Source organism: Canis lupus, chromosome 16 (assembly GCF_011100685.1).
Source record: "Canis lupus familiaris isolate Mischka breed German Shepherd chromosome 16, alternate assembly UU_Cfam_GSD_1.0, whole genome shotgun sequence".
NCBI classification, from domain to species: domain Eukaryota; kingdom Metazoa; phylum Chordata; class Mammalia; order Carnivora; family Canidae; genus Canis; species Canis lupus.
The window spans coordinates 11,023,464-11,050,295 of NC_049237.1; the positions used below are offsets into that span (position 1 = coordinate 11,023,464).

The 26,832-nt window shown below is 40.2% G+C and overlaps 1 protein-coding gene and 1 long non-coding RNA gene across 5 annotated transcripts in view; one reads left to right on the forward strand and one right to left on the reverse strand.

Moving 5' to 3' along the window:
* PTN (pleiotrophin) overlaps positions 1 to 26,832 on the forward strand; it is a 100,837-nt gene that overhangs the window by 72,821 nt on the left and 1,184 nt on the right. For both annotated transcript variants that reach the window (XM_038559442.1, XM_038559443.1), the window contains exons 2-4: positions 4,400 to 4,515; positions 5,364 to 5,537; positions 7,853 to 8,014. In XM_038559442.1, the coding sequence (XP_038415370.1) occupies positions 4,401 to 4,515; positions 5,364 to 5,537; positions 7,853 to 8,014 (451 nt within the window). In that variant the 5' untranslated portion in view covers position 4,400. The remainder of the gene's footprint in view (positions 1 to 4,399; positions 4,516 to 5,363; positions 5,538 to 7,852; positions 8,015 to 26,832) is intronic.
* LOC111090243 overlaps positions 1 to 26,832 on the reverse strand; it is a 99,763-nt gene that overhangs the window by 14,982 nt on the left and 57,949 nt on the right. Inside the window, exons 4-9 of one of the 3 annotated variants that reach the window (XR_005371260.1) lie at positions 26,585 to 26,691; positions 22,084 to 22,184; positions 21,179 to 21,258; positions 13,668 to 13,826; positions 6,348 to 6,418; positions 4,348 to 4,488 (exon numbers count right to left, since the gene is read on the reverse strand). This is a non-coding gene — a long non-coding RNA (uncharacterized LOC111090243). Of the gene's footprint in view, positions 1 to 4,347; positions 4,489 to 6,347; positions 6,419 to 13,667; positions 13,827 to 21,178; positions 21,259 to 22,083; positions 22,185 to 22,291; positions 22,609 to 26,584; positions 26,692 to 26,832 lie in introns of those variants that run through there. The other 2 variants (XR_005371262.1, XR_005371261.1) reach the window with 2 other exon arrangements.

Here is a 26,832-nt window from a genome sequence, read left to right on the forward strand (position 1 = left end):
AGATGACAAAGTCTAGAAAGGTCTAGTGATGTGTAATACATGATGCAGAAGCATTTCACATCATTCACTGATGACCCTGGTTATGTGTGTGTATACACACACACACACACACATTCTGCACTGATTATGTATGACTGCTTTAGATTCTGGCTGTTGTCTGCAGCCTAACTTCCTCAGTAAATTTCATATCCCCTTGGCTTAGACAAAGGACTGAAAAATCAGTTGAGCTGGCAAATTAATTCCTCTGATGCCATGTTTTAGTGATACTTTTCACTAGCAGAAAGTTTACCAAGGAGCTGCTATGGACTGGGGCCCTGGCCCAGGTATTTAAAACAGAAAAAGGGGATTGGAATGGTTTCTCCACCCCGAGGGCATAAAGTACAGTTGCAAAGTGAGATTTTTTTTTCCCCACATTTCATACAAGTTAAATTGCCTTGATATGATCCCTGATTCTCAACATGGAACCTCTTGACTTCCATGAACTTCAAAGAAAATACTGAGGATAAAGGTCCTCAGGTTTATTTTAACCTAAGAAGTCAAAAGGCAGAATGAATTTGTGCCCTGATCACGCTGAACAAATCTTCAGTTGACAGTCAAATCATATCTCTTTCTCCTTTTCGGTTTCATTTTTTTGTCTTTTGCTTTTGAATGATGCTAGATAGTTCAAGGTGTGACACCTGTTATTTCTCATTAAGAAGTATTATCGTTTTGCAATACAAATATTGAGTCATTATGTTGTACACCTGACACTAATATAATGCTGTATGTTGATATATCTTAATTTAAAAAGTTAAAGAGAATATTTCTTTGTGGTAAGAAGAGTGTAGGGGTGAATTAACTTTATTCAGCAACTAATCATACATTTCTTAATATTCTGGGTTGGCTCTCTGTCTACATCTGCATTTTCACAGTAAGCCTCTCAAGTAGTTATAATCACTCCCACTTTGCAGGTGTCAAAACAGAAGTTCCAATGATTGGTTTTTGCCTGAGGACATTCCCAAAATTAGGTGGTGGAGCTGGAGCCTCAGCCAAAGCTTCTGCCTCCAGTTCCCATGTTTGTCCTTCCAAACAGATCACTAAGGGGCCAATTCGATTCTAGCATCCTTGTCTTGTGTTTATACCAGAGGTTGAACACCTTTTAAAATTCCAGATCCTATTAAAATGCTAAAGGAAATGGAACTCTCTTTTTTTTTTTTTCCCCCTTCTCGTCAGCTTTTCTCTAGGGAAGGGATGAGGATTTAATAAACTAACACTTTTCCTTTAATTTCTTTCACTTTAATTTCCTTTCATCTCTGAGCTTTACACTTATGAGTGATGGAGATTAACTCAACAGTAATTTCCAGAAACCACCATCCATCTAAGGCAGTCTTCTATTTGACTATTAAACCCTATGAAATTAAATCTATCAGGGCAAGTACAACGAAAGATGGAAGTTAGAGGAGGTGAAAATAAGGAAACGGTTCAAAAGAACAGCCGGTTCGGCAAGTCATCCTCTTCCACTGTTTGATTTCCCTCAGTGCAAAAACTGAGCTGTGATCAATGTCTCTGTCTCTGTTCATCTCGCACCCTGCTGGAGAGTGGACAGGGTTAAACTATATACAGAGAGAACTTTTGCCTTTACTTGATGCTAAGGACAAATAAACAATCAGCTATGCAGATGCCACAAGCAGGGGAACTGTCAGCTACACATGTACTGAAGACTCAAGTATTTACTACAGCAGCAGGCATCAGCGTGCTAATTGGACATTGTTTGGGAACACTCGAATTTGGGGATAATTTCAATCCTCCCTTTTCTAAAACCCCTTACTCTATTAAATAATCTTTATTCATTTTCTCCAGCCAGAAGAATCTAAGCTATCAAAATATAGGCTCAAGCAGAATAGGAGGTAGGGGCGAAGGAAATGAGAAGAAAGATATTCTCCAACTCACCCCATGGCCGATCGCATATTTTACACAGATAGACTTCCTGTACACGTGGACTTGTGTGCATTTTTCCTCAGTGCATCTAAAACTGAAATTCACCATTCACCCACTTCTTAAGGTTCTGAATTGTTCTGAATTAATATCAGAAACAGAATGGCTGCATTTCCATTCTAACTCTCCCAATTTTCATCCAATTCCTCTCTCTGCTTCCTTCCTGTCAGCTTACTCGATGAGTAAGGTAACTTCATGACTTAAAACAAGTTTATCCTTAGGAAATTCTGGTCTGGATGGGTTTTTTTTTTCCTTTGAAATGAAGTGAATTTGACTTAAGAGAAAGCTTTTTGAAAATAAATGTAAAAGAACTTAGTAATGTAAAACTAGAAATGCCCAGGTTAAAATGAGCCAGTGAGAGCACCTTTCTGTTAATAACTGTGCCTGCCGGTGTGGCTGTGGTTTTCTGGGGGGCTCCAAGGGCTCCTGCCCTCTCCTCTTGCTGCAAATATTACAAGAACCTACAAGGATCAGCCCATTGTGTGGTCAGAAAGTTTGCTCATGAGCTGTGCTATCTCAGTGGGAACTGGTGAATTCTCAAAGGACTCTAATCCAGTATCTAAATGCTTCAGGTATTCCTAGGTAATTGTTAAAAGTAAAAGCAAATTCTAACTCGGAAAGAAATACATTTAAAGTTATGAATTGAAAAGTTAATTTACCCTTTGAGAAAACTCAAATGAGGGTTCCTGGGTGGCTCAGCTGGTTAAGCGTCCAACTCTTAGTTTTGGCTCAGGTTATGATCTCATGGATCCCGAGGTTGAGCCCTGCACTGAACTCTGCACTCAGCGGGGAGTTTGCTCGAAAATTCTCTCTCTCTGCCTCTCCCTGTACTCACACACTTGTGTGCAGTCTCCCTCTCTCATTCTCAAATAAATAAATATTTAAAAAAGAAAAAAAAAACTGCCTCTAAAGTGGTCACTGAGAGTAGGTTCTCAGCCAGCCTTTGGAGAAAACAACAGGAGAACTTCACTTTGATTCACTTTACACCTAATAATTTTACATGATATTCAAATATATGGCAATATATATCAGTATGGATGCACCAGGGTAGTCAACTCTAAGAAGTCTTGCCAGCCAGGAAGTCTAGACTGGCTTTACATATCATTCATGCCCAATGAAAGGCACGGGAAAAGTCTCAGAATCAATAGGAATATTTCTGTGTGAGCATTAGTGAAGTATAGTTATAAAAATTCAGCATTAGGAGGATGAACAGAGCATCCAGTATTAGAGTTTAGAGAGTGATGGAGATGGTGAATAGCTAATTAGGACTTATGAGTCAGCAAAAGGACCAAATGACCAAAATACTCATTTTAATTAGTAAATGAAATATGCTTCATTCATACGATGGAATCCAAAGTCATCAAAAAAAAAAAAAAACACTAATAAGGGATAGTATTCCCATGACACAGAGAGGGAGACAAATTTGCAGACAAGGATATCATTTCATAGATGATTTTGAATTATAGAAACAAACTGTAGAACCAGATGATCTCAGTCCTGTGTGTTTTTGGGTGTGTGTGTGTGTCTGTGTGTGTGAGGTTTTGTTGTGCACACTCAAGGAAATATAAAATCACTCTTCTGGAAAAACAAATCCTCAGAGCTAATGACCATGGGTGAGCATGTTGACAATTAGTTGTCATGAGTGACTTCAAGTACTAGGACAGTTTTTCTAATGTAATCTGGGATTATTGATTCATATAAAATGGGGAGAATTTTAAATTATGAGGGAGTGTAATCTCTTTATCCTAGAATTTAGAAGATTTCAGGACTGTATGTGAGCTACACACGTGTTTGAAATAAATCAGTGTGTTAGCTGTACTTCTGTCTTCTGCTTCACTCTTTGGTGGACCAATGAATAATGGAACAGTGGTGATAAAATAATCATGATTATAGGAAACGTTTAAAAAAGTCAGAGATGTTGGTCATTATGACACATCTAAAGATAAAGGCAAATAATATGCTGGCCCAGATAATCCATTAGCTGTGTCATTCAAATTATCCATGTGGACTACAACACCAAGGTTGTTTCTAGGGATTGTTACAAAGATGACCGTAGTTCTCGACACAGTACCATGTGTCACCGTCAGCAACATTAACTGCAGGAGTCCATTCAAAAAACATGCCATGAAAATTCTTTTGCTTCCTTAATTCCTGAGTCATACTCAGCAAAGCAAATGATTGTGTGTGAAGTTCTTATATGGAGAACCGTTGTATTTTTGTCGGTGAATATCTGACTAATTGCAGATGCACTTACTTCAGTGGCTGTTGTTGAGAAAAGATAGATTCAGCCTGAGAGCACTGATAGAAATCTTCCAAAAATCTATTCCAGAAATGGAAAATGGTGCCCTCCATTAAGGAGTTCCACCAGCCTACCTCTCTGACTTAGGATGACACCACCTTCTTCTGTTGCTCTGTTTTTTCCTAGAATGCAGTCCCAACAGTATGTGCAGCAGCGTCGAAAATTTGCAGCTGCCTTCCTGGCATTCATTTTCATCTTGGCAGCTGTGGACACTGCTGAAGCGGGAAAGAAAGAGAAGCCAGGTAAGCTGTAGGGTTGTGAAGGCAAGACTGCTCATGGATTAATGTCTATCTGATCCAACTACCTGATTTTTGTCTTCCCTCCCTCCCTCCCTCCTTCTTCCCATCCTTTCTTCCTCTTTCCATGTATTTAGAGGAAGCTAAGTGACACCCCTGACACCCCCCCACCATCCATCATAAGCCCTAAGATATGATGACGATTAACATAATGATCATATCAGTAGCTACCATGTACAAAACACTGACGGGCAGTCAGGTGTCTTACTTTAGGTTGCCGCTCTTCCTCAGAAAGAGTCCTGCAAGGAATTTTTGTTTTATCTTACATTAGCAAAGGAGGAAACTGAAGCTTAGAGCAATACAGCATCTTCCCTGTGTCACTCCCAGTGTCATAAATAGTAGGCTGTGGAGCTGGGAGTCTGTGTATGTCTGTGATCCACCACATTTAGCTTATGCGATTCCATTTCCAAGACAGAGAAAAGAACATTGACTTGCAATGAGATGCTAATCTGACAACCGTGACTTCCAATAGACTGTTTCCTTATTTTTCGTGTTTCACTGTTTTTGAACATCTTCTACAGAGGCGTGTGCTCCTAAAAGGAGATGTCATTAAATCCCTGGTACAGCCCCTCGCACCTAGAATTACATTAGTATTGGTTCTATCTCCTTCAGCTTTCCTTCTCCCTTCTCTTGATTCGTCATTTGGTTAACACTCATCAAAGTGCTCCTGTTGACTGGACAGGGAAGATGCAGGCAAAAAGCACAGACCCCTCAGTTAAGGTGCTCTGGAATGAACTTTGTTATAGGAATGAGAGTTTTCCAGAAGTTGACTGTTTTTCCATTCTTCTTTCCAGAAAAAAAAGTGAAGAAGTCTGACTGTGGAGAATGGCAGTGGAGTGTGTGTGTGCCCACCAGTGGGGATTGTGGCCTGGGCACCCGGGAGGGCACCCGGACTGGAGCTGAGTGTAAGCAAACCATGAAGACCCAGAGATGTAAGATCCCCTGCAACTGGAAAAAGCAATTTGGAGGTAAGCCCCACCGCTATTGTCCTATTGATTTAATCTTCCTCTCTGAGCTAATGCTTGCATTTTTCCACCAATTATCTTTTTCAGATTGACTACCACTTATTTTAAGTAAGTTGATTTTATCAGATTGCAAATAGCCAGATATCTTGCCTTACCCCAGGGTTTCTCCACTCTGGTGCTACCATCCTTTTGGGCTGTGTATTTTTTTTGTTGTTGTAGAGGGCATTGTAGGATATTATTCTGTGCATTATAGGATATTTGCCAGCATCTCTGGCTTCTAATTCACTAGTTTCCTCTAGTACTCCTCACCTCCACCAACTGTGACTGCTAAAAATGTCTCCAGATATTGCCAGATGACCGCTGAGGTCAAAACAGTCCCAGATTGAGAACCACTCTTGTACCAATCAGGACATGAAATATACCCTTTTTTTTTTTTTTTTGAAATATACCCTTGATCCCTCCTAAGTGTGCATTGATCTATTTTCTCTCCTCTGTCTCCCTCTAGTTCTCATTCCTTTTTCCTTCCTCGCCCCCTCTCTTACTTATTCTTCTCCTTCTCCAGACCTCTTTCTATGACTTTCAGGCCCCCTCTCTCTTTCAATCTTTCTGCACCATCCACACTGGTTAATAGAGTTACGTATCAAATCCAGCAGGCCTGCTTATCGTCACTTCCCATAGACTCTTCTCTCCCTGACTATTGTCATTCCCCTACAGGCCTCATCTGCCTATTTGGGAAGGAATCCTTTTCAACACTTCCAACTTTTAAACCCACTAGTGAACACTCAGATTACTTCTTTATTCCACATTCCAGACCTTGTCTTTCTTGGCCATGGTGGTCCACAGTGCCCCAAATATTCTTATTCTCTGCAGAAATGTATTCTGACCTATAATCCAGTAAAGAAAAACAATGAATATACATGCTGTATCTATCTTTTTCATCCTCTATAATCTTTAAGATACTTTTTATGAATGGTGATAAGTTTTATAAGGGCATGGTGAAATTCAGACACAATGGTCTTAAATTATATATAGGTTCCCCTACAGATCCACCTATAGATCCCCTACAGATCCACCTACAGATCCACACTTTTTAGAAGTGTGTCTTAGAGAATGTATACCTAGAATATGTAAGGAACTCTCAAAACTAAGAATACAATTAGAAAGTGGGTAAAAGACATAATTATTTTACCATAGATGAAATATAGGTGGCAAATAAATGCCTGAAAAGATGTTGAATATCTTTTCCTCATTAGGGAAATGGAAATGAAAACCAGTGAGATGTCACTATATACCACATTCCTATATATTCCTTCCTATCAAAAGGACTCAAGTTACAAATAACACTAAATGCTAGACAGGAGGTAAAGAAACTAGAACACTCATACCTTTTTGATGGAAATGTAAAATGGTACAGTCACATTAAAAAGGGATATGACAAAAAAATAAAAATACAAAGAAAAATAAAAAGGGATATGACAGGTTTTTTTTATGTAAGAATAAACATCTGTTTACCATACAACACAGTGGTTTCACTCTTGGCCATTTATCCTAGAGAAATGAAAACTTAACATTCCTCTAAAAATCTGCACACAAATCGCGGATAGCAGCTTTACTTGTAACAGCCAAGAGCTGGAAACAACCCAGCTATCGTTCACCTGGTGAATGGTTAAGCAACCCGTGATATATGCCTACTATGTATACTACTCAGTAAAAAAAAAAGAGGAACTGATTGTTGAAACGCAAAAGCTGGATGGACCTCTAGGAAATGTTTCACTGCTGAGTGAAAAAATGCTGATCTCAAAAGGTTACATACTGTATGATTCCATTTATATAACATTCTTAAAATGACAAAAATTACGGAGATGGAGAGGAGATGAGTGATTGCCAGGACTTGAGATGGAAAGGGAGAAAGGTGCCAAAGCTAAGCCTGTGACAGGAATAACCCAGAGGACTCTCACGTTGGAGCTCTTTTGCACTTTAATGGTATTGGTGTTTGCTCGTATCTATAGAAGTGACACTTCACACAGAACTAAACACACACATTCATGGGTACACACAACTGAGTGTCTATGAAATTGGCAGAACATGAATAACCCCTGAGGAATGTGTCCCTCTGCATTTCCGGGTTGTGTCCATGGACTCTGGTTATGCAAGATAATCACAATTGGGGGGAAATAGGGTGAAGGATATAGGGATCTCTCCATATATTTCTTTCAACTACATGTGACTCTACAATGATCCCACTGCAAAAAGTTAAAAAGAAAAGTGTCTATCTAGAGGAACTCAAAGATTTCTCTTTCATCCTACCTTGTCTTTAGCGGAGTGCAAATACCAGTTCCAGGCCTGGGGAGAATGTGACCTGAATACGGCCTTGAAGACCAGAACCGGAAGTCTGAAGCGAGCCCTCCACAATGCCGACTGCCAGAAGACAGTCACCATCTCCAAGCCTTGTGGCAAACTGACTAAGCCCAAACCTCAAGGTAGGTTCCTGTCATCATAGCATGCTTTCTTTATGCATATGTTAATGGGTCATGCTGGATCTTCAGATGTGGAGACTCGAATATTCTAGAGGGAAATCTTAGGTGAATTACCTCAAGAAAGGGATTGAAAAAGCCCTTTATGTTGAGCATCACACCAGTGCTTTTCAGCAGGCAATTGATGAGTTCAAATTAGAATCCTCTGCACAGATGGGGAGTGGGGGTGGGGATTGGAATAATCTCCTCGCACAAATAAACAATTTAGCAGAACACGCCAGTCGTTGAATGGTGACTGTATATTCCAAGTCCTAAATCGAGACTGCATCCTGACAAGTATGATGAACACATTTATGAAGATCATGAGGCAGAAAATCTAAAATCAGGTCTCTTCTAGATTATCCAGCATATATAGTTTGCATGAAGTCAGCCACATGATTTTACATTTCTCCTGTATTTCTCACAATTCTTTCAGTTTTACCAAGTCCCTTTATCATAGAATTTTAAAATTATATAGGGCTGTCTTTCTAGTCATTCCCAGAAAGTTACACTCTGCTCTCATGCCAGAGAAGGGGAACCAAAACAAATATCATGGCTATGGTTTCACAGAAATAGAATCTCAGCTGAGGGCAGACAAGGGGGGATTGCAGTCTTGTTTCATGGGTGTTAGGGGCTGAATGGTGTCCCCCCACCCTGCGCCAGCTTAAAGTGAAATAAATCATATGAGTGGGTCCCCGTCCAATCTGTCTGGCATATAAAGAAAGATTAGGACACAGACACATTCAGAGGAAGATTGTATGAAGACACAGCAAGAAGATGGCCATCGACAAGCCAAGCAGACACACCTCAGAATAAAGCAACCCTGCTGACTGTTGATCTTAGACTTCTCACCTCTGGAACTCTGAGAAGAATTTCTATTGTTGAAGCCACCCATGCAAATGAATACAGTAGGTCTCTGGGAACTCTAAGATACCTCCCTGTTTTTTGCTCATATTTGAGCTTGAAAATGGACCAGAAAAGTCTTACTGACCAGATTAAATATAAGGGGAAACTCAGAAAAATGAAGTCCATAATAAATGAAAATGGGGATAAAATACCTCCAAAAATCAGGAGGATTGGCTGGCCTGCTGCTGATAGTCAGAAAGGACTCATTTCACAGACCTAGCTCTTTAGCCTCTGATAGAGTTGTCCGTGGATATGGTTACCTTCAACTGCTTGGTGGCCAGATGCAGGCTAGAGTTGCAGATGGCACATCTAGGATTCAAGCTGCCCTTTGCAGATCATGGAAATCTGCTGGTTGCAGTGTGTATTTGGAAGGCATGATGTGAGGCTGGGGTCAGTACATGAGTGCGTGTGTGCCAGCTTTACGAGTATTACTTGCCTGGAGACAACTACACAGATCTAATGAAAATTAGTGGCCGTATCTATCCAGTGAGACTTCTCCAAAACTGGAAGAACTCAGAGATATACAGTGTCCAAATTACTTTGTAGCCAGACAGAGAACCAAAATGTTCAGCATAAATAGAGCATTGGAAAGAAAAGGGATTAAAGAAGTCTCCATGTTCTACCATAGTGGTTCTCACCCTGGCCTGCACATTAGAATTTCCTACCTAAAACTCCCAGTTGTCCAGGCATAACCCAGACCAGCTATCTCAGCCTCAGTAGCCTTGAAAATTAAGATGTCCCATGAAAGATTTCAGTATCAGCCGGAATCAAGAATTACTGAGTTTGAAACTCATAGAGACCACACACACTCACATGTGCGTATACGCATGCATGCCCATGCATGTGTGCACACACGTGTACACAATCTACTCCGTTCCTTCCTGTGGGGGAGAGAGACTGCAGTCTAATGGATGAGTAGGGAAAAATGAGAGAAGGATTAGGTGGTGGATGGTGGTAGGGCTGGGTGGATATGGAAAATGTTGAAAAGTCTGGAATAGATAGGACAGTGTGGGGACATGATTCAGGAAGACCCTTCGGATTATTTGGCAAAGACAAGTATGTGAGGATTTCTTTTGAACTGGACTGGCAGATAGTTTTCCATTTTCTCATTTGGTAATATATAATGAAGGTTATAAGTCTGGCTCATGCTTTCACCTTGAAAAATGGGGGTAAAATATTTTAAGTGGGTAAACAGTCTGTAATTTCAAATATCAAAAATTAAGGTATATACAATTAATTGAAAATGGGATTAGCCTGAGCGAGTTCTATATTTCACAGCACTAGGTAAAGCCTAACACTGATGTGCAAAGAGGACTCCTAAATGGAAGAAGACACTTTTTGGAGCATGATTTCTTATTATTTTTGTAAGTTTTAATTAAAGTGTAGTCAACATTCAGTCTTGTATTAGTTTTGGGAGTACAATATAATGATTTAGCAATTCCATACACTCCTTAGTGCCCGTCATGACAAGTGTACTCTTAATCCCCATCATCTATTTCCCCCCATCCTCCCTTATCTCTCCTCTGGTAAACATCAGTTTGTTTTCTTTAGTCAAGAGTCTGTTTCTTGGTTCGCCTCCTTTTTTTCTTTGTTTTGTTTCTTAAATTCCAAACTTGAATGAAATCAGATGGTATTTGTCTTTCTCTGACTTATCTTGCTTAGCATTGTACTCTCTAGCTCCATGCACATCATTGCAAATGGCAAGAGTTCATTCCTTTTTATGGCTGAATGGTATTCCATTGTGTATATATACCACATCTCCATCCATCCGTCAGTCAATGGACACTTGGGCTGCTTCCGTAATTTGGCTATTGTAAAGGAGGCTGCAGTAAGCATAGGGGCATGTATATCCTTTTTAATTAGTGTTTTTGTATTCTTTGGGGAATACCCAGTAGCGCCATTACTGGGTTTTAGGGTAGTTGCATTTTTAACTTTTTGAGAAACGTCCATACTGCTTGCCACAGTGGCTGCACCAGTTTGCATTCCCACCAACAGTGCGTGAGAGTTCCCTTTTCTCCACATCCTCACCAACACTTGTTCCTTGCATTTTCTATTTTAGCCTTTCTGATGTGTTGTATCTGAGTTGATATCTCATTGTGGGTTTTATTTGCATTTCCTGATGGTGAGTGACATTGCCCATCTTTTCATGTACCCATTGGCCATCTGGATGTCTTCTTTGGGGAAGTGTCTGCTTATGTCTTCTGCCCATTTTTTAATGGATTGTTTCTTTGGCGTTGTGTTGTTTAAGTTATTTATAGATTTTGGATTCTAACCCTTTATTGGATATGTCATTTGCAGATATCTTCTGCCATTCAGCAAGTTGTTTTAGTTTCATTGATTACCTTGCTGTGCAAAAGCTTTTAATCTTGATGGAGTCCCAATGGTTTATTTTTGCTTTGTTTCCCTTTCCTCAGGAGACCTATCTAGAAAAATGTTGCTAAGACTTATGTCAGAGAAATTACTGCCTGTGCTCTCTCAAACATTATTTCTAAAACTGTTCTGGAAGACATCTATCAGAGTATAAGTTTCAGGAGGGCGGGGACCTGATTGTTCTGTTCTCTACTGTGTCACTTTTGCTTAGAATAAGGCATAGCACATTGCAGGTGCTGAATAAATATGTGTATAAAAAGTAAATGCTCAAAGAAAAGTTCCACACATTACATTTATCAAAGACTGGTGGAAGCTGCAATAAAAAAGTCATTTAAATAATATTTTTATAAAGCAATAAAATTATATATTATTTTTTCCTTTTTGGAAAGAACAACTCAACAGGGCTTCCTGCTATTTTAACTCAGGAAAGAAGGGGGTAAGGAACTTACTATTTTGAATCGGGCACTGTGATAGGCACTCCTCATTTCAGCTTCAAATCAACTCTGTGCACTACATTGTATTTATCTTACTTTATATATGACAAAGCATGGGCCCAGAGAGGGTAGGCAACTTGCCTAACACTTCACAGCTTGTAAGGGGTGATTCAAATTCAAAGTCAGGTTGACACCACTGCCTTTTCAGTTGCACCAAGCTGCCTCTGGGCATTATAAGCTCATGACACTCTGGTCATGTTAGATAAATCTTGATGTCTAGCATCATTAAATAGAGCTCCTGGAGACCTTCATCTGAGGTATCCTTGATGGAACAGATGAGGAAGAGAACATCAGTGAATCTTCTAAATCCATCCTGTTGTGTAGGAGCAGAATCAGTTTCAGGTTTTCTTCTCTTTTAGCACCATTTTCTGGCTTTTTAATGGAGTCTCTGAGCTCATGGCCAGAAAGTATCCTTCTTCCCCTCATCATTATCCTTCTCATCAAACACATCACCAGGTCCTGTTCTTTTGTCTGCCTTTTTGGGGTCTGTTTTTTTTTTTTCCTAAAACTTTTTGGTTTGATTTCTGTCCTCTTTTGTTTTGGAAAAAGGTAGTGGCTTAATATGCAAACTGCATGACCTGCAGTGTGGGAAACACGGTCTTTAAATTTTGGAATGGAACATAAAGACATCAGTAAGGCTGAGCCTACTCAGCAATTAAACTGAAAAGAGACTGGAGAATATCATTGTGATATGATTCCCAATAAGGCCACAAGTTTAAAAGACTTGCTTGGGGGAAGAGAGGGCACTTAATATCCGGAGTTGGCACCTGAACTCTGGGAAATTGCGAACAATCCCACTTGGTTTAGTTAAAAATCGCCTTAAAATTCACCACACTCCTGTCTAGTGGTTCTTCCTGTTGCTATGTCAATATTGTACAAATGCCACACTCTAGCCTTGGTACAATTTCAGTGATACTAGATATCAAATTGGAAACTCTTATCTAGAGATTCTCCTGTGTTGAAACCCCACTTAATCCAAGAAGAGGCTTTAGTCATCTTCTCTATTATATACCCAGAGGAAGAGCGAATATTGATAGTCTTATGTAGACATAAGAATTGAAAGGTGCGTAACCAGAATATAGCTTTCCTGGGAATGGGGACAGGATTGCTCTGGGGAGGTCATTGATTCAAAGATTGTAACCAGAATTTGCCTAATTGCAGCCAGAATCTACCAGGGATCAACTGGCGAGCAATTGTGTTGGACACTGGAGATTTTACTTTCTTAGTAAAAGAGACTAAGAGTATTAATTACAATCACTAATTAAGAAAATCCTGTATCTGTCAGGGTTTCTAGTTGCAGCAAGGTCTACTCTAGCTAGTTAAGCAAAAAGGGGGTTATTTGAGGGTATTATATAGCTCACAGAATCTCCAGAAAGGCCAGAGGATTGGATCCAGCAGTATTGCAGCAGAAGGCAACAGATCCAAGAGAAATGTCTAATCATGCCAAACATGACTGATGGAGCAGAAAGCCTCCTGCTAAAATTACCCACAGTTCAGCACATATGCTAAGAATTGAACACTGGAGATTCTGCTATACCTGTCCCCTCAAAACCAGATTCGTTGGCCTCCTTTCTTGCCAAAATACCCAATTTCCCCAAATTTGCCTCCCCCCTTTTTTCTGGTTGCTGACTTCTGCCTCTAAGACTCAAAGTGTGATTGCTTGATGGAAACGAGATCACATGTAAAATCTTGCTGCAAGGGACTCTGGGGCATGTGTCTTCAAAACTCTCCCTCTGAATAGGAGAAGAACAGCTGAAAGGTGCTTGAATTGGTATTTAGTGAGCAATTGGCCAGGGAGTGGGCAGGAAGGGTGGAATGTATTGAAGTATCTCACCGGACCTAACACTTACTCCTTTTGTGTAGATGAGGCATAGATGACATTTCTTGGAGAGGAAGCTGCTGAGAGAAATCTCAGATAGGGACAGTTAACTCCAGCGTAGAGTGAGTTAGGGCTCTCCTTTTTGGAACTGCCAGTAGTTTTTCTGTCAAGTCATTAACGGTCTTTTCAGCTTGAAAAAAAACCAAAAACATGGGGATAATTGAGCTGTGGATCAATGAAGAAAGTGGGAACCAAGTTCAGTCTGCGCTGACAGCACTGCATAAACCATCAGAGCACAGTTATTCCAGAGGGCAAAGAAGTGGTGTCTAAGCCACAGTGTCTCCCAGGGGTCCCCTTGGAGGATGGGCTCACTGTGGAATTAGAAGATGGCCCACCTGTGGGAGAGCCGTGGCCCTACTGGCAGTCCCATCTATGCAAGCAGGTGCAGCGCGAGGGAGCAGGCTTCTTTCTTCTTTCCAGTTATCACTGGAGGGAAGCATCTAAGTCAGGGCTTATGCAGGAGGCCTTCGTACGAGCTGAGATTTTCCTAGGGACCACAGGAGATGTGGCCTGAGTGATTGTCTTAGAACATTCTAGAATCTTAAGTTATTGTTGAAATGGAAATGTTTAGTTGTTACTATTTAAACAAGATACATAAATAAGGGGTATTTGTGGAGCTTTTCTTGTACTGACAGGCGAGCATTTGTGACAGTTTCCACATTTGCCTGTGGAAGGGTATTCTAGGGCAGGAGGAGGCGGGAGCACATGAATGCATGTCTGTGCTACAGGTGGGCCAGGGAACAATGTGAATCCCTCCTGCTGCCCTGTCCACCAGTTCATGCTCTGCGCTCGCCAGATCCTTGCTATGCTTCCCTCGCTCAGGAGGACCCCAATTCCTTTTATTTCTTCCCAGCTATTTCTAAAAGTTTTGCCATCTTGCTGTTCTTTTTTCTGGACAGTTGCCTAGCCCTCTCTTAGGTTTGACAATTCATCTTTAAAGATCAAAAGAACGGCAACTGTTTCAGTGCAAGACTCAGCTGTGTGTGCTGGACACAGCACTTGGCAGCTGGTTATAAATGAGAAAGGGGGTCAGTAAAGTGATATTCCCAGCATTCTCAGGTCTCTCCTGCTCAATAGATTTTTTTTGTTGTTGTCACTTCTTTTAAAGATAAAAGAAGTTCCCGACATTTCTTTCTGGAGTCTGGGCTCTGATACACCTTAGCAATGAGCATGGTGCCATTATGCAGATGAGTTTTGCTAGGCTGAGAGACTCGACTGTGTCAGGAGAGGTGGAGGGGAGCTTGGGATGGGCTCAATTCTCCCTGAAGGCCCAGCAGGGTTGGTGGTTGCTGCCCTTGCGTCTGATCGGAAAGAGAAGCCTGGGGAACCCTGCAGGAATTTTTTTCTTCTTGATCAGAGAAAAACATTCTCACTCAGTTTGGTCTTGAGGTTTGATTTCTTTTTTATTCTGCTGTGGACATGCCTTTGAACATTTATATTTTATTTCCCATTCATGATACTGTAGTTGAAATGAGAAGATCTAGTTCTGCCCCTTTCTTATTAGAATTACCTTTTTTTTTCTTCTATGAAGTCTACAGTGAATACCTCATTATTGCAAAGATGAAGTGAATATGTAAAAATGCTTGAAAATTGTGCAGTATTTACAAACTATTTCCTTCCTTCCAAATGAAAAGCTTGAGGTGGGTGTTTCCCTGTTTAGGTTTTTGTCATTTACTATAAAAATTTGTTTAAAATATCATGTATTTAAGTTTAGTAGAAATCATGCTACCTTTTAAGGCAAAAGAACCATGGTGATTATAACAGTAGTAATTATAATTAATATTTCCTGAGAGACTTGTATGTTTTGAGTGTATTTTAGTATATTGAGTATACATTGCATCGCTGAATAATCACAGAAACTGTGAAATAGTTACTATCATCATTCCTCATTTTACAGATGGGGACATGGAGTCAGAGAAAGTTGTATAGCTAATACAGGCATCTCAGTTTCTTATCTAAGAAAGGATGAATTTCAGATTTCCTAAAATCCCACTTTTATCCTGGCTTTCCATCAGCAACAGAATCAGATCTTTGCTCCTTCACAGGACATCTTGCTCAGGCATCATCTAACTGACTTCTTGGCTGACCCTTGCCCATGTGCTCTGCTCCAGCCATCCCACGCCCCCAAACTGGATGGCTAAATGGGCCATCCAGTTTGGGGGCATGGGATGTTCTTATACATCCACTTCTCTGCACCCTGTGGTTCTAGAAACAGAAAATCTGTTCTTTTTCTATACATTATATATCTCATTCCGTAAAATCTAGCTTGTTCATTTGGCAAAAAGTTATTAAGTGGGATTAAACTACTGATCTATATGGACCCATAATGCAGTAGGAAAGCAGAAGGATAAATCCCAATGTACTGCAGAGAGTGACAGATGCTATGAAAGAGAGAAGCATATGGTCCTCTGGTACTGTTTCCAATTTATTCATTTATTTATAAAATCTATGAAGAGCCTGCAGTGGAGCAAGCAGTATGTCAGGTGCTAGTGATGCTGAGCAAGTTTCCTCCCTCTTACTGTTATGTTCCAGTGAGGGTAGTGGGTAGATAATGGGACAAAAACAATAACTAAAAGAATAACTATGTATTGGAGTAAGTGGTCTTAAAAACTAAAGAGCCAAGTGTTAGACTGGCGGGGTTTGGGGAGGGGAGGGCAGTTAAGTTAGATAGAGAAACCAGGGAAAGCTTCTTGGAGAGGAAGTTCTGAACTTGGTCTTGAATACAGAGCACAGGAGCTAGCCATACTAGTTTCTAAATGACATAAGGACAAGCTCAAAGTCCCTGAGGCCAAAATGAGATTGTTTTGTTCAAAGACTAGCAAAGAGATCAGTGTTGGAACTTGCAAGATTTCCCTTCCCAAGCGTTAGGTTGCTGCCTTTCTGCAGGACGGGTTCTTCTGATAAGACATTCATTCATTCTGCTGTTGTGAGTGCATCTTTGCCTCTCAACCCTGACCCGCTTGAGAGCAGGAGCCACATCTCATTCACCACTGCCAGTGACTACATCTCCTAGTCCCTAGTTCATGAGAGGAATTCAATGAATAGTACTGATTTGAATGAATGAGTCAATCAGTCAATCAATGAGTCAATGAAGCATCCAACCAGATGTCCTGGTCTGGCTCACAAGGCCACATCATTCATTCAGTGGCTGCAAATGTACAGAGAAATCACCATTGAGGCACAGTTTGCTGGGAAGAAGAGTCATCTGGGTGTTTCACTCCCATCCTTATTAAAAGGATTTTTAGTCCTCATTGTGGGGACAGATGTGAGAACTAGGAACTATAAATATTTGTAGGGTTTACCTCACACTGTGTGTCTAGCTTCATCTCCCTTGGTAAATTCCAAGCTCAGGGGCTCATTAGCTGTGCACACATGAAACAGCTATGTAATAATTAGTATGAAGGAAGGCTGCATAATAGAACAGTGTTCACCCAAATCAGTTACGAGTCGAGGGACCTTCTTTCTTTTCCCCCTGCAGCTTTTGCATTTCTCCCTTCTGACTTCTAGATGGAGAATTTCTGCTTTGTGTTTTAAGTTGTAGCTCTTGTCATCAGCATTTTTGAGCAACATAAAAGTAGTATTTGTGATGTGACTGGCATCACACTAGGTTGTTCATGTGCATGGTCTCATTCAGTCCTCACAGGAGCTCCAAGGAGTTGTTCCCATTTCACAAACAAGTCACTAAGGTTGCAGTTTGCAGAACGTCACTCAGCCAGAGAGGGGTCAGGTTTGAACTTGAGCGCAGGACAGTCCTTTTCCAGAGTTCTTTCTAATATCCCAATGCTTCCCAAACTGAGTGTTACCTATGGCATCTCTCTGGATATTCTGAAAGACATTAAGAATTCTAGTTGTGTCTCATTTTTTTAAAAGATTTTATTTATTCATTCATGAGAGACATAGAGAGAGAGGCAGAGACATAGGCAGAGGGAGAAGCAGGTTCCCCCGCAGGGAGCCTGATGCTGGACTCGATCCCAGGACCCTAGGATAATGACCTGAGCCAAAGGCAGATGCTCAACCACTGAGCCACCCAGGTGCCCTGGATTGTGTTTCTACTGTAATCCTAAAACATTACTATAAGCACGTTTGAAGGTCATTGATGATTGAGACGTGTCAGATAATTTTTGGCTCAAACCCGTCTTTGCGTAATAAGCTCACTGAAGCAAATAATAACTTTTAGGGCTGCATTTCTCAAGCTGGGATCCTGCAGAGTAAGACAAAGCAGTGCATCATAGCCTGTTAACCTGTGGCCTGCCAGGCCAGACCCTGAGCTGGATCCAGGACTGATGCCTTGCCGCTGTGAGAGTCATAGCCACTCTGGTGCTTCGCAAGGATTTGAGGCTCCGCTGTCCTGGTAACCAGTGGAGATACTTCGCACACTCTCAGTGACTCCAGCCAGCTTTGCACTGATGCAAAGCCTCTGGGAACCCTCAGGGAAATCAAAGCAGGCTGGTTGTTGCTCAGCACAGAGGCAGGGAAAAGGGGAGAAAAAGGCTTTTTCTAGAGGGATAAACAATATTTATAGAAGAACTCATCAGAAATGCAAAGAACAGAAAGCAGGTAAAAATTTTCCTGGTGTCCTACTGCCTGGGCACATAGGGGACAAGACCTGGAGCTGTTGACTATGGGTTCACATATTCATTTGCCCTTGTAAGTCTTTCAGATATTATTTTCATTAATAGAAAAGTGTATTTTCAAATCTTCACCCAGACACAGGAAAAGCAATAAATTAAGCTGCTGTGAAGGTTTCTCTCTAAAGAGAGAGAAGTCTGGAGGCACCTCTTCAAGTCTAACCTTTGATGCTGCTGCTGTAGAGAGGGTGGAGTGAGTGCGGGTGAGAGGAGGTGGGTGGAGGGGAAATCTGGAAGACATGCATGCAGATGGGTGAACTGCCGACTGCAGGGAACAGCTTGTGAAACTAGTGAGGGACATTAAATCCTATACTGCATACTACCAAAGTCACAGACTTACATGGTGTGTATTTAAAATTCTGGAGGACACATTTAAGAAACCATGAACTCACATGTATTTTGCACTTATTAATGAGGGTGCTCTGAAAGCTATGCAAAAATGAAAGCGTGAAATCTAATTCACTGATGTATGGGTTTGCTTGCACCCTTAGGTAACAAAGAACCTAAGCTCGTGTAGCTTCAACAACAGACATCTGTCTTCTCACAGTTCTGCAGACTAGAAGTTTCAGATCAAGATTGCTGTAGGGTTGATTCCTTCCGAAGGTCTTGAGAGAAGGATCTGTTTAGACCTCCCTTTTTGGCTGATAGATGGCTGTCTCGTCCCTGTGTCTTCACATAGTCTTCCCTCGGTGCCTTTCTGTGCTCAAATTCCATCTTCTGTGGACACTAGTCGTATTGGATTAGGGGCCCACCCTGATTTTAACTTAATGACTTCTATGAAGACCCTCTCCAAGTATGTTCACATTCTGAGATGTGAGGGTCAGGAATTCAATATGAATTTTTGAGGGGAACATAATTCAGCCCATAACAACTGATTCATAACAAATGCTACCATCACTTGGAACCAAAAAAAAAAAAAATCAATTGGGGAAGCAAATAAGACATGATGTATGGAGCTGTACCTACTGAAATTTTAAATATCCTAGACTTCACATTTTTTCCCCTTTGACATAAATCAAAATTTGATTTTCCAGTAACACCAGTCATATAATGTTAAACATCAGGTATGATAAGAGAAAATAATGATGTGCTAAGTGGGAACTATTTATTATTGATTATAATAACATACTTCATTTCTGGCTCAGGCTACCAATAAGATTTGATAATAAGGTTTTCTACATGGGCCCTCATTCTTGCAGAGACATCACACCTTTCCTGTTTTGGGGTGGAAGAAGTCAGTGCATCTGTGTTGGGAAGGTCACTATGAAGAAGTGTAAGGTCCTCAGAGTGGTGGTTCAGATTGAGGAAGGGGCAGATGCTTTTGCTGAACATGGGAAACCAAACATTAATCTCCCCTCCATGGTTGTATGTGTGTGTGTGTGTGTGCACGTACGCATACCTGAATGTGTATCATTCTACCTAACTCCATAGAGTTCTTCAGAATAACTTTGGAAGATCTAAGAATGAAATTAGGGCCACCACTACCAGCAGGTGTGACAATATACAGTGCCTGTGATACTTCTTCCATGGGCTGGGGAAGCCACTAGGTAGCTCAGTTGCTTCCTTTAAAAGAAGGGGAATGGAGAGATGGGACGGAAAAGAGGCTGAAAAGTGAAAAGGCTATAGAGAGTCATCTTGGATGAAGGGAGAGGAGTTTACTCTACCGCTACTGGGTGAGTTGCTTTGGAAAGTAACTTGACATTTTTAGTGACCTTTATTAAGCTTCCTCCGTGAGGTTGATGAAATAAATTTCCTCATCTCTTCGACTTCACATTCAGTTAAATCTATATTATTCACCAGCGTTTTCATAGTTTAACTTTCTGTTTTACCACCTCTCAGAGTAAAAGGGAGCAGGACAGAGGTTCCTTGTATGGTCCAGACATGTTTAGCTTGTGCCTAGACAGATGCATACTATCTTTTATCTATCACATCTATTTGATAGCAGAAAGCACATGTGTAGGAGGACTGATGGTTGAGGGAGAGGTAGGTACTGTTGTGCAACACAATCGTTGGGTGAAAAGGAAGGTGGATAGTGAGGGAAAGAACAGGTGTTAACGTGTGGGCAGTGTCAAGGAGCAGTTGTTTGTATGTGTGTGTTCCATTCATAATCCTAGAGGGAAATGCATGGAGTCGATAAGGGGAAACAAAGCAGTGGTATTACAAAATAAGAAATCGAAGAAGAAATAACAACTATTGCACAGACATTGGAACAAACAGACCTGAGAATGATTTAAGAAGAAAAAATTTTTAAGATTTTACTTTTGATTTTTAAATAGAAAGTTCTACCTATATTGTGCAATTTAATATATGCTACCCTACTTTAAACTGCAATGTTGGGAGATTTAATGAAGGAGGCTGAGCCAACTAGTACCTGGATTCTAGATGGATCACTGAGTTGCATAATCAGGATTCAACAGGCCTTATTACCAGTTCTGAGGAACAGCTAGCTGATGTGAGGGATTAGATATTCTCAGGTGAGTGGGCAGCTCATTCTTAAGCACAGGCAAGTTCCTTTAAATAGGTTCACGAAGCAATACTTTTTGGACATATTCATATTGTGATTGTACTGTTGGACAGTGATATGATCCTTTTCTCTCACTCAGTTCTTATGATTGATTGAAGGAGTCTCCACATGCTAGCTTCCAAGGTCTCTCTGGCATGGCTCCAGCTGGGCCTGCCCTCCTGCCCTCCAAATCTGCAGTGTCCATTTCTGACTGTCCATAGCTGCCTCCCATGTGAATTTTACCTGTGAGAAGGTGCAAATCTCTTTTTTTCTATTCAAATCAGTACTTCCTGATTGGTTTAATGACCTGAAGCTACTTCACTGAAGTCAGTAGCAAACAGTTGAACTCACTTTAGTTAAAATCCAGGCTCCAGTCGACCATTTCATCTCTCAATTCCTTTTTATGTTTTCTGGAGGCACAAGCAGGCCATCTGAAAAAAAGGGAATCAAACCAAGACATGTTGATTAAAAAATGAGATAACCTTATTCCAGAATTCTCAACTCTTCTATTCCTTAAAAATAACACCTTCCTGAAGTTCTCTGAAAACTTTTACATTGATATCTTTCTTCCAAGATTCACTCCCCAATTATTTCTCTCAGATTTCCCAAATACTGAAAATGGGAGTGGGTGCTTATTTGTACCAACTGCATGGCAACCCTGTTCCTAAAAGGGCCTGTGATCGAGGGAAAAGAGATGATGCATGCTGTTTGATTATTTGTCTTTTGAGAACAAATTTGCTGTGATGGGGTGTGATAGAATGTAAATGAGTACTGCCTTTCTAGAAAGAAATTTGTCAGTACATATCTAGAGCTTTACAAATGCCCTGCCCTTTGGTCCAGTAGATTCTCTTCTAATAATCTATCCTAAGCCAACACTTGACAATGTAATGATTTATCTACAAAGCATGCATCGTACCATTAGTTATGGTAACGAAAAGTGAGACCAGAGACCACGCTAACCAATAAAAGAGGAAAGGTTACAAAACATATGGGACAGAACAAGTTTTAGTAGAAGTACCTTATCAACTGTCAATACATTCCTACTTAATATATGTTACATATATTCATTGAAAGAAAACATAAATAGTACCCACTGTGGAAAGTGTTATCTCTGTATTGTGAAAATATGGGTGATTTCTGTTAACATATATCTATGTTTCTTTACTTTCTGTATAAACTTGTATTACTTTTAAAACCAGAAAAGTAATATTTTTAAGAAGAATGAAGTAACAGAGAGAGGAGAAACTATCTCTTACCTTCAGGCTAAATCTTTCATAGACATTCTTTTTCACCCTAGTAATTAATTCTCCCTGTGGATACTCTTTTACATTGTATGCATCTACGATGCCAGAAGAAACTAGGAGGAAGAGAAATAGGCATTGAGATAATAAAAATAGCTGCCACATACCCATGACTCAATTAAAAATATATACTTTAAGAGTATTTTACAATTTTGAGACTCACAGAAAGTAATCTTGAAATCTTGTAAACTCAAAGTAGAATTTTGTCTTGTTTGCCATTATATCCCAGCATCTAGAACAGTGCCAGGAATATAGTGGATGTAGGGTGTATTATTTGCTAAATGAATAGAGGAATGTTTTTTGAATATTCCTATTTGGCCAAATAGGATATTAGAGGTTATAACCTCGCATAATATTCATGATGGCCCTCCGAGGAGGATATACTCAGTGTTATTATCCCCAGTTTATAGGAAACAGATGCAAAATGGACAATTTGCCTGACATCACAGAGCTGGTAAATGGAAGATATGGATTAGAATCAATTCTTTGTTCTTAGACTGATTCTAATGGAACGTCATGGTTTCCTCATTGCCCTACTAACAAATGATGCCATGATGCTACTTACTACTTGAGAATCTTGTTTTCTTTTTCTTTTTTTTAGAATTTTGTTTTCTAATCAAAGTTTTTAAAATGTATAGATTCAGAAATTATTGTAGCATGACTCATATTAATTCCTATGCTTTCTTACTGCCTCTTTTCTCCCATATCAGTACTTGCTGTGAATGGCAAGAATTTTCTTGGCTCCATTTTGAGCTTTCTAGATAGAAGACAGTAAAGATGGCACTCCAGGTGATTCATAGCAATGTGAGGATCCTGAATTCTTTCTAGAGTTTTTCTTCTTAAGAAAATCTTGGGACTTTCTGAACACTTTTAAATATTTCTTTTCAAATAATACAAAGTACACACATACCAGAAGAGAACAATGAATACTCTCCTCCCTCACCTTGAACATTGGCCAAAGAAAGAATGAAGGTTTATAAACACAGGAAGTTAAAACACAGTAAAGGCACCACTGTGAGTTTTCAGTATGGTGATGTCCTGGTAGGGATCATCATCCAAGGGAAAAAACAAGTCACTTTTCAGGCTGGTGGCCTTTGTGCTCACATACCAACGATGGCTCACTTCCTATTTGCATCCATTTGGGCTTCACAGCCTCAGTCCCTGTGGGGAAGAGTGACATATAGCCTAAGGTGTTCTTTGATGTGTGGCATGTGTGTACTTCTTTCTCTGGACTTGCTCTTTTCACTGTGAACTCAGGTGCCCTACTGTTTGACATCAGGATACTGATCACAATGGCTCTTCAAACCTTTGAGAGTAGCCACTATGTGACCGTATTACAAATACAAAGCACTTGCTTTACACTGGTATACCCATGCTCCAAGCCAATTCATGACCCTTGTGCCCATAGCAGATTTCTCAATTGTAACCTTGATAAGCTACTAAGATGGGACATAACTTTATTCACAGAGTTATTTCAGTCTTCTATATTAAAAACAGAGACAAATGGCTAAGAAATTTGGATAACTTTCATGTATATACGTTTGTAATTTTTTTCTTCATAAAATATCTTTAAAGAAGTATGGAAATACTGAAAGACTTTGACTGAATCTACACTCCTTTCCTTGAGAAATACTACTATTCTGTATACTAATGAATTGACTCTGTTTCCCATCCAAGTGTTCATTTCTTGACTTTTATTCAACAAGTATTTCATGAGCACTTATTATGTGCCAGGCACTAAAGACACAGATATAAAAGACAGATACAGTCTCCACCCTCAGGGGGAGGGAGAAATGCATATTAAATAATTAGATATAAAATCAACTCTGATTTCATAAGAGTGATGAAAGGCAGATGTGAGAGGCACCACATGGAGGTATCTAACTTCAGGTGCAACCTGCTTAGTGTAGGAGTTCTGGGAAGGCTTCCTTGAGGAAATAAAGTTGAAACAAAGGTGTCAAAGATGAACAGATTTTGGCTAGGCAAAGTTGAGGTGGTAGGAGGAAAAAGGTGTGGAGAGAACACAGTGTTGTACAAAGGCTGACATGAAACTAAACAAGGAAACCTCAAAGAACCACCATTAGGAAGAGAAGGGCATGGTGAGCCCGTGAGGCAGGGGTTCTTTCCATGCTAGAGATTTATGTATTTTATTGAAGGGTTGTGCATCAGCTACAATGCTCTAGGCACTGTGCTAGGGGCAAGGGAAGTGACAGTGAGTTGAGATTATGCCCCTCACAGCTTATGCTTACGGACAATTATGATACTAACAGTCAGTGATCTGAGAGAAGAGAGAGAAGAGGCTTTTAACGCAGACCAAGCAATCAACAAGCTAGAAGTTGTGTCAACACTGGTACCTGAAGGATGAGAGGCATTAACAAGATGGAGGGAGTAGGGGAAGCACAGAGCTGACGGAATGAAAAGTGAATTTGAAGGCCAAAGAGTAGGGGAGAAAAAGAATGATGTGCTCCTGGAACTGAAATAGGCCTAAGCATAGAGACTCAAGCCAAGAGAGGTGATTTGAACGATGGTCAAAAGATAAGCATAAGACCAAGTGCATTTACTAGAGAGGCGATGATCAATGGAGGCAGTGCTATGTTGTGTGAGGAGGTCAGAGAATGGCCTCTCATCTGATTCTATAGCTGGATCACTGAGGACCTTGAGGAACGATAGACATTCTTTTGCACTCAGTTTCTTCATCAACTACACAGGGCAGTTCAACTAAGTTCTTTCCAGCTTATAGATTCTGTGATACTATTTAAAAACCCTCATGTAGAATGGGTAAAGCCCAAGAAGCTGTTTCTAAGTTTTTGAGGCCAGAGAAATGAGGAGTGACAACATTCATTTAATCTGTCAGTAACATGTACATAAGTCATCAAAAAAAACCTGCTTTTGTTTGGCACCAATATTACCAACACAAGTTTCATCCTTATTCTCAAAAACTTGAATAATTTTTTATGTTACAAACCAAGTTGACCTTATGCAAATAGAAATGTATCCTTCTTTCCACCACTATCGCAGTCTCCTCATTTTTCTACTTAGATTTGAACCCAGACTGGACTCAAGGTCTGCATTGTGTCAAAGGAATGCCCTGATGACTTCTCAGTAGTGTAAAAAAAAAAAAAAGTTTGATTGGCATTGTGCAGATTAAACTGGCAATTATTTGGTTTCTTGTTGATTAATGAAAATAAAATATGGGCATTCTCGAGTACAGAATTTGGAGAAATTGAGACAAGAGAGACTAGGTTTATATTCCAGCTGACACCCTAGGTTCTTCTCTGAGGATATCTTTCTAATAAACAGCTGTTGTTTAAAATTTCCACCAAAGACTGAGGAATTATTAAATGTTAAGACAATGATTATTCAGAAATTAAACAGAAAACATTCTTTGACTTTATAGGTATCTTTGAACTTGAAAGTTCTAGTCATCTCACCTTTCGTGGATCAAAAGGAGGAAACATTTATAATGACAAAAACAGAGTGAAAGGTTAAATCTCTTCGGTTTAGGTGGAAAGTGAAGGATAGGCATGAACAGAGTGAAGACTTGTGAACAGCAAGTTAGCAGGATGTTAGCAACTCCTGACATAATTGTGATTAGCGCACTTTTGGAGCTTGAACAAAGGGAGCTCAGGACAATTACTTGGTGCAGAAATATTATTTCACCTAGTATATAGTGGACTTTTGAACTTAGAAGAAGTGACAAGATAAGGGGGAGAAAAAGGTTCAAGCTCTACCCAGGTATAAGTTTGGACTTTTACAACATACACAATTAGCATTATGTCCCCTCTCATTCTAAGCCCCTCTTGGACACAGGCCCTGTGATCCATTGGACAATCCCTGATGGCCATCATTGTTATCTCATGATTCCTCTGTCTTTCCGCCTATTCAGGGACCTGCTCAGTCAATGTATCTGAGGGATAATGAAGAATATTAATTATATGGAGAAATGACCTCTTGTTCTTAGCAGTTTTCATCAGTGTGATGAAAGACTAACCTTTATTGAGCATAGGTGATTATGCCATGTTCTGTTCTCAGTGAATTTTATACAACTTATTTAATGTGGATATTGGCCCTACAAAGTGGTATGATTCATATGCCCATTCACAAGTGAGGAATCTGAGACACACAGATACATGAACTGGCTTTCAGGAAGTCTCAAAGTAACTTGATGATGGAGCTAGGACCAACACTCTAGCAGTCTAACTCCAGAGCCTATACTGAACCCCTATGTTTCTACCACTTCTGTGGTAGAAGGATCTTATAAAGGGGAAGGATCATAAAAACATTTAGCAATATCCTCTCAATTGGTAGTGATTCTGACCATTCTCATCTCTGGAGCCAAAGTTGACATGTCCTATTCTACATGGCATTCTCCTCTGCCTAGAAGAAGGGAGAGAGCAAGAGGATTGAATGGAAAAGGATGGGATGTTTTGATTCACGTTCTCATGGTTTTACTTACCTGGTTCAGGCCAGGTTGGTATGTTCTACTTGCTTCATCCAAGACTAGGAGGCTCTATAGAGTCAAAGCTCCACATGGTTCATAGCTGGTCCTTCAAACATGAATAGCTGGCAAATATATAAGCAAAGGGCGAATTCAAGAGAGGAAGCACTTCGAAAGCATCAGGAAAATGCTTATCAATAGCCCCATGGAAAGGGCACATAGGGCATGAGTTGCTAAGCAGAGCTTTTATAGCTCTCCATGGATCA